At 41.0% G+C, this 8,329-nt stretch overlaps 1 protein-coding gene across 1 annotated transcript; it reads left to right on the forward strand.

The window, feature by feature from the left end:
• Positions 1 to 492: 492 nt before the first annotated feature.
• On the forward strand, positions 493 to 8,041 carry LOC124132446 (cytochrome P450 4X1-like). The gene is made up of 3 exons (XM_046496359.2): positions 493 to 811; positions 6,568 to 6,644; positions 7,841 to 8,041. The coding sequence occupies exons 1-3, from the start codon at positions 665 to 667 to the stop codon at positions 8,010 to 8,012; spliced, it is 396 nt and encodes a 131-aa protein (XP_046352315.2). The 5' UTR covers positions 493 to 664; the 3' UTR covers positions 8,013 to 8,041.
• Positions 8,042 to 8,329: the final 288 nt, after the last annotated feature.

Below are 8,329 nucleotides of genomic sequence, written 5' to 3' on the forward strand. Positions count from 1 at the left end.
ACTCACTCACTCGTTTAACTACTACCCTAGTGAGTGATATCTGCACTGGAGTTCCTGCGATTGTATATTTCAGCATCAGCTAATTGACATTGGAGATTGCCAAGGGGACAACTCCTCCCAGTGAGTATATCATGGGTGTCTGATTGGGTAAAGGCCTTCCACAATAAAGTGCGAAATATAAGTAAAAAATATATATAGTGCATCATCGATCTTGCTTACACCCTTCTGTGTGACGTTTCCAATGTTCGTAATTTCATTGATGAAGAATAAATATTGTTCCTACATAATTGAATGCGTATATGGCCATGATAGAGTCTCAACGTTGTCAAAAAGGAGGTCACTAGTGTAAGGGTAGGTAATTCTACCACTGACTGTTCACTCAGTGTGCGATCCGCGGATGCAGCTTTCCATCTCCAAGACTAAGCCTTTATATAGTGACCAAATAACATATGACATTTAGGAGATAAACGTTGAGTATGACTAAACAGCCGCTTTGTAGGCTGAAGAAGAGCCAGCTAAGTTGACACGAGGAATCTGCATGATTTGACCTGTCAATTTCAAGATTTCACGGATTCAAAGCATGTTTGTAAAAGCAATGCGACTGTTGTGGCCCAGAAATAGTGGTTTGTGTATGATTTTCTTGATTGTGCGTGTTCTGAAATGAATGTCATCAAGTTTGACAAGCTGTGACTTCAGTGATGTCGGGATATTGTTTTCGTGGCCATTCGAGGGGACGATTCTCAAATCCCCTCCTGCCAAATCCTTACGGTGGTGGTTGACGCAGATGGCAATGGATATCAAACACAAAAAGGTTTGTACACAACATGTTGTCATAAATGAAAATTCTTCCAACACATTTTCATAATGTTATATTTTACTTTCATTGTCGGTTGTTTCAATGACGATCAAAATTACCTATTCCGAGTCTTTTGGCTTCCATTATGTCCCTGACAGTTTCATAAACATGCCATTTGTATGCAAAAAGATATGCCTTCGTAGAGTCTTGTAATCTCATCACCGAAGCAGTCAGGATTACGGCCTAGAACAATATAGCGTCGCTAAAAACATCCGATATCAAACTACCGTATTTCCTCTATTAGACGCTAGGCCGTCTATTTATTTCGCGAGAGCCATTGACTTGGCATGTATTAGAGACCTGGCTTGTGTTAGAGACCAAGCGTGTAATAGAGGAAATATCGATACGTTTTACAATTCCAAGTGGTGATCAATCGGCAGCCATTTTTTATGAATTGATATGTAGGCTATCGATGTATTCATGCGCACGTTTTTTGTGTGAAAAGGCTTACTGTTTTTGTAAGGGTTTTCCGTAGCAAAAAAGGAAACCTCTTTTTAACCAATCAGAATCAAGCATTCTTCAATGTCATGGTATAATTCAGAATACCTGCTTAGCTGAATCTGATTAAAAAACTTCAAAAACTAGTCATAAACACATGTAAAGGCCAGGGAATTACGTGAGAAAACCCGGCTACCTATGGTAACGTCAAAATAGGGAATTTGCATTTGTTTCACTGTTACATCAAATTTTGAATTGTACTTCACGTATTTACCATAACACGTTTTGAAAGCTTCACTGAGGCCTTAAATGCAGTCACCTTGAAACAACTCCTGAGCAAGAATCTTATGACGCTCTTTCAAAACTAAGAAAAAGCATGTTTGATTGTTACTCAAAAGGAATGAAATGTAAACGCCAAAGGCTGGAGCTGCTGGAATAGTGTTCGACATGAAGGGAAATTTGACCATTTAAAGTTGAAGTCATCCCTCTTGTCATACAAAATAATGTATGCTCACTTTCACAAAGCGATCTTAGCCTTAGGATGATCGTAACTACCATACTTTAACTTCGGCTTACAACAGTCAAAGCGCTAAGATCGCTTTGTGCCAGTGGGCCCTTGAAAAAAGGAAAAATCAGCAACAGATTCTGCGATTGAATATGAATGCTCTTACTGAACGTGTAGACACTATGGAAGATAGATTGTCCCCATCAGAGCGCCATCTTACACACAGATTCCAGAAGTTGTCAAGAGAAAGATTTGGACAAGATAGAACAGTGCTCTCGCAAACCGAACGTACTGCTTCGTGGAATTGCAGTGAGTGAGTGAGTGAGTGGGTGAGTGAGTGAGTGAGTGAGTGAGTTGGGTTTAACGCCGCTTTTAAAAGTATTCCAGTTATATGATGATGTGTCAGCTTAATGTGGGAGGAAAGCCCGAAGCGATGCAGGTCTCAGACGTTTACCACTTCGGTGAAACCCACGAGCACGGGGATGGTGCTGACAAACCTAGAAACATAATCGGGGCGAACCGGGATTCGAACCACAATCATAGGTTTCTGGCGTGTCCAAGGGACGCAACTCTGCACAGCGAATCGCGGCACCTTAGACGACTGGGCCGCCAGCGCCCCCAGGAATTGCAGGGAAACCCGAGGAGAACAACATTAACAGAAAACAAATGGTATGTGCCATTTTAAAACACACAACGAGAGTGACCTCCCCTTCACCGAATCTGATATTGAAAACGCACACCGGAATAGTAGTCTATATATATATATATATATATATATATATATATATATATATATATATATATATATTCTTAGGTACACTGTTATACATGTACATGTATTTTAATATGAACGCCGAAGCATGAGCTTTCAAATGAAAAATTAAGGTCTATGAAATATGAAAATAAAATACCTCTAATGATTTGAAAAAGAATTCTGTAGGTTTATCATCATATATCGTGACAGAACATACGCTTTACACTACATCCGGCCGGTTGCGCAAGACGTTTTTGTCTGCCAAGTTACCAACCTTTTCTAACCTTTACAAAAACACATTGGTCCTAGTTCACAAATATCGTGTCATGAACTGATGGCTTGATAGGATATAATGGAGGCTGATGTGAAGTCAACGCCGGACAGTAATAGTCTCGATCAACTGCCTACACATATGGCAGTGGGCGTAAAAGACAAAATAGTGATGAAAATTATATTTAGAATCGAACACTGAAAATCACATTCGTCACCACTCGCCCCTTTCCGTAACCTGCAAGAAGTCTCGTCCCCCTATTGATGAAAGTTATGTCCGAAAATACGACAAACCAATCAGAATGCGCGTATGATTTCAAGTTCTTCATCAAAGAATCCCTCAGAAATAACTTTTTGATCTAAAAATATACCCAAGACACAGTTAAATGTGTTCAATCATACTGTATAATTCCGCATGTCCAGATATGCTTTAAATTGCATCTGAAATATATAATATAATATATGGGGATATATATGTGAACCATTACGCAACGAGTTGACAATTGTTTCAGGTATGCCCGTTTGCGCTGAGACGGAACCCGGTCGCAAAAATGGCCATGATATTGGGCACGAGTCGCTATTTGGCTTGTCCCGGAACAACACGAATTGGTCACGAATGTGAAAATCATTGATGGCACCAGGTGTTTGCGAAAAGGGTAACCGTGTCCTGCTCTACTGGTAACTACCACCACTCACACCATCTTCATGAAAAAGTAACTGTTTGTTACCCGTGAAGATCCGCTGTAGAATAGGTCTTCAGCAACCCATGCTTGTCGTAAAAGGCGACTATGCTTGTCGTAAGAGGCGACTATCGGGATCGAGTGGTCAGGCTCGCTGACTTGGTTGATACATGTGATCGATCCCAAATGCGTGGATCGATGCTCATGATATTAATCACTGGATTGTCGGGTCCAGGATCGATTATTTACAGACCGCCGTCATTCAGCTTGAATATTGCTGAGGGTGGCGTTAAACAACAAACCAACCAACCAAACCAACTTAATGCATGACCCACCAATACTCCTGCCATACGACAGCGGCATGATGACAATCTGGTCTGGACCAGACAATCGAGTTATCAGTATCATGTGCAATGATCAAAGTCGTTGTGGTACAGTGCCACCGAACAAGGTGTACATTCAGAAGTGGGAATTTTACATTGAACCCAACAAAACAAATAGCTAAAAGCAGTAATATAGGTCTCCAAGTGATACTTCTAGTATTTGATTTTCCATTTTAACACCTCACTCAAGATGGGTGGGGTGAAGTGGGGTTTAACGTCTCGTCCAAGATTATTGCTCTTATATAGCGACGTGCATGCATGCGTGTGTTTGTGTTTGTGTGTTTGTGTATGTGTGTGTGTGTGTGTGTGTGTGTGTGTGTGTGTATGCGTGTGCGCGTGTGTTTGTTTGTGTGTGTGTATGTTTGTGTGTGTGTTTGTGTGTGTTTATGTGTGTGTGAGTGTTTGTGTGTGTGTATGTGTGTATGTGTGTGTTTATGTGTGTGTTTGTGTGTGTGTTTGAATGTGTGTGTGAGTGTTTGTGTGTGTGTATGTTTCTGTGTGTGTGTGTGTTTCTCTCTCTGTGTGTGTGTGTGTGTGTGTGTGTGTGTGTGTGTGTGTGTGTGTGTGTGTGGCTGCTTGTACTAGTCCGGACTGATGCTGATTTATAGTGCTCGCCCACCATGCCAAAGTTTAACATGGATACCCCACTCAGACACAGTATACTGACTCCGAGCAGACGAGTCCTTGTTTTAGCCCATTTATACCGAGCGCCAGACAGGGTACAACAGGTACCATCTTTAAACGTCTTTTGGTATGGCGCGGCCGGTGATCGAACCCCGATTAGATATGGCACTTCGCTTGGTTGACACTCATTTCTGTACCGTCAAACAATACAGAACCATCAACAAAATCAACACCAACATTGAGATTATGTCCCACATCCATGGCTCGTTTTAGAAAACTGTGGAATGCCTTGTTTTCATCATGAGTCTTGATATGCTTCACAAGAGGATCATCAGACAAATAAATGTATAATTATTTTTATCATTATTACTGCCACTACTACTACTACTACTACTACTACTACTACTACTACTACTACTACTACTACTACTACTACTACTACAACTACTACGACTACTACTTTTCTATTCTATCCCGGATCTTTACTACTACCACTACGCTAATTGGTTGCCGATGCGATGTTAAATTGCAACTCACGCAGCCGTTTGTGTTATGTTAGCAGTATATATTTATTCCTGATGATTGTCAGCGGCGCCAAATAGCTAGAATGTAGCTAGCTTTTCATTTAGTGGCATGCTCGCGCCAGTTCCTACATCAGCGCGGCCTCCCGGTATAGAGAGCTCCGGGACTACCTCATTCGAGCAGTTTCGTGAGCTGACAATTTCTAGAAGGCTGGCTGTACATAATTTATTATAAGCCAATCAAGTGCTTGGGAATAGTTGGGTTGTGACAAGGACTGATTTGTGCAAGGGCCCAACGTACAGTGCACTTATCTAAGATAAATACGCGATTATTTCATGACACTCGCTGCACAGCAAGAGAACTGGTCTACAGTCTAAAGTTAACTTAAAATATGTTGATAATTAAAAGTTTTATTTTACATTTTTATTAATGTAATGATAAAATGTGTACAGGAGATTATGTTTATATGCGCAACAAGAAGCCTGTTAAAGAACGTCTGATGTTTAACTGCACTTAAAATGAACCCTAGAGGCTAAATCTAGAGATTTTATTTTTCTAAACTTTAAATTCAAATTCTGCCTAGGAGTGAGTGAATATGGTTTTACGCCGCTTTTAGCAATATTCCAGCAATATCACGGCAGGGGACACCAAAAAAGGGCTTCACACAATGTACCCATGTCGGGAATCGAACCCGGGTATTTGGCGTGAAGAGCGAACGCTTTAACCATTAAGCTACCCGACTGCCCCTCTGCCTAGGAACCTGCCTGTTCTTTGCAGGATTTATAGCGAAACCGGAAATGTACTGGAAGGTGAAAGACACAGAAATGTAATGTGACTTTCTCCAGGCAAACTCGTACTTCACTCGAAAACTGAGACAAACGTAATTATATGTATAAAAAACACATGATTGGGTATAATTCACCGTTGAGTGAGTGAGTTGGGTTTAACGCCGCTTTTAACAGTATTCCAGTTATATCGTGGCGTGTCAGCTTAATGTGGGAGGAAAGCCCGAAGTGATGCAGGTCTCAGACGTTTACCACTTCGGTGAAACCCACGAGCACGGGTACGGTGCTGACAAATGTAGAAACATAATTGGGGCGAACCAGGATTCGAACCCACAATAATAGGTTTCTGGCGTGTCCAAGGGACGCAACTCTGCACAGCGAAACGCGGCGCCTTAGATGACTGGGACACCCGTGCCCCCGTCAATCATGTTAATAAGTTATTAATGCCTCATGTGAATTGCTTACGCTTCTGCTCCAGACAATAATGTTTTCACAGTGTCAAAAAAACATAGGCAGTATCATTATACACTTTGATCTATTCAGTGAAACCTCGTTAATCTGGATACACGGCTATCCACAGTGTTACCGTTCGGAACGTCTGCAGATATTCCAAGGTCATTACCAGTGGTTCGTTAATCCGAACATATGTTAATCCGGACGATTTCACTAAGAACTGAACCGTCCGGATTAATGAGGTTTCACTGTACACAGATGATAGTTGTTAAACCGCAGGTGAAATTCTTATTTCAGGTGTTTGATCCTTACCGTTCTTCAAACGAGGACATGGGGGCATCAGACTTCTTCCTGACCTTTTCCATGGGACCCAGGTAATAAAGTACTCACGGAAATGAAAAAACCCTGTTTTTTCGATCTCAGATTTTAAATAAATGCAGTTTATATACATAATATATAAATACTCAAACAACTATGTCACAAATACAGCGTATCAAAGGTTTTTATGTCTTTTTACACGTAAAAGTGTGTAAAAATATGAACAAAACAGACTATTGTGAAACTGAGCATAACCAGGTGTAAGTAGATCAAGGTGAATGTCCATGACCTACGACACCTTGACGACATGTGAAAACAGGTGCTTGAAACTCACGTGCATGTTATTTGTCAGTGGTTTGTGAGTGGCATTGTGGGATAGTGAATCATCGTCAAAATATCAGAACGTAAAAGCAACATATTCCCTTCTCAAACAACTTACATGTCATTATTATTATGTACATAAACATAGCTGTTATTTTTATTGTTGTTTTGATAACTTTTTTTCCAGGCTAATTTGCATAATGCCTATACCTGTTTCTGGCATGTCAATTTGTACTTAGTTTTATTTTTGAATGTTGAAAGTGCCTACTAATTACCTCCTGTAAAGTACATTTTGTATTGAGCACTGAGATCAAACTAGCAAATCCAGACTAGTACTTTTCCAGTTGTTTTGTTATTTCGTATTTACATCTTCGCAAGCCACGAAGTGGAAGGGGATATAGGAATGGGGTCCGTCACGTTTCGTTTCCGGAGCAGAACTAACAAACCATGAGAGACATCTTAACCAAACTTGGCACATTGATACGTCTAGTGGTGAACTGGTGCCTTTTGGTAGTTTGGGATTTTGTCAAAATGCTGGGGACCAATTCTAACCCGTTTCACGGGTCCTAGCATATGTAAACACAGTAGTGGTGTGTGAGTGAGCTGGGTTTAACACAGCTTGAATAGTATTCAAGTTATGTCACGGCGTGTCAGCTTAATCTTGGAGGAAAACCCGAAGTTTACCACATTGGTGAAGCCCACGAGCAGAAACATAATCGGGGCGAACCGGGATTCGAACCCACGATCATAGGTTTCTGGCGTACCTGAGGGACGTAGGTTTGCACAGCGAATTGCGGCGCCTTAAACGACTGAGCCACGCATGCACCATAAACTTGTAGCGGTTTAATGAATTTATAAGCTCCCAGGCTGATGTGTATATATACCAGGTTAGTTTATTACTGTTATTAATATTTTTACAATATTTTTCCAGGCGATGTGTGGGGAAGTCCTTCGCCATGCTGCAATTCAAGCTCGTGATAGCTATGATATTACGTCACTTCCGGCTTAGCATCACCCCTGGGAGACCGGCGCAGCCAGAGAGTTCGCTCATTCTGCGCAGTAAAGATGGCGTGTACTTGAATATGGAAAACCTCCGCCCCTAAGCAAGAGGCCCGGGTTAAGGGATACTTGTGCCTGCGTTTGTTTCAATAAATACATCTACACGTGTACCCCAAAATCTCGTTGTCTTGTTCTGTTCAGGTATCTTCCATAGTTCACCGATGAGATGTAAGTTTATTTTGGTTGGTGGACCCCAAGAAGATGAAAAAGATGTCGTTCATGAACGATGGAAAAAGTGCCATGTTAAGATTCCATTACAAAGTTAATATACTACTCAAAGTTTCTAAGGATCAAGTTTTGATTATATACGAATATCATCCAATAAATAAAGATTTAAATGCTCCGGTACACTTATTTGGAA

This window comes from Haliotis rufescens, unplaced genomic scaffold (genome assembly GCF_023055435.1).
Source record: "Haliotis rufescens isolate VD_foot unplaced genomic scaffold, xgHalRufe1.0.p SCAF_3, whole genome shotgun sequence".
NCBI lineage: Eukaryota > Metazoa > Mollusca > Gastropoda > Lepetellida > Haliotidae > Haliotis > Haliotis rufescens.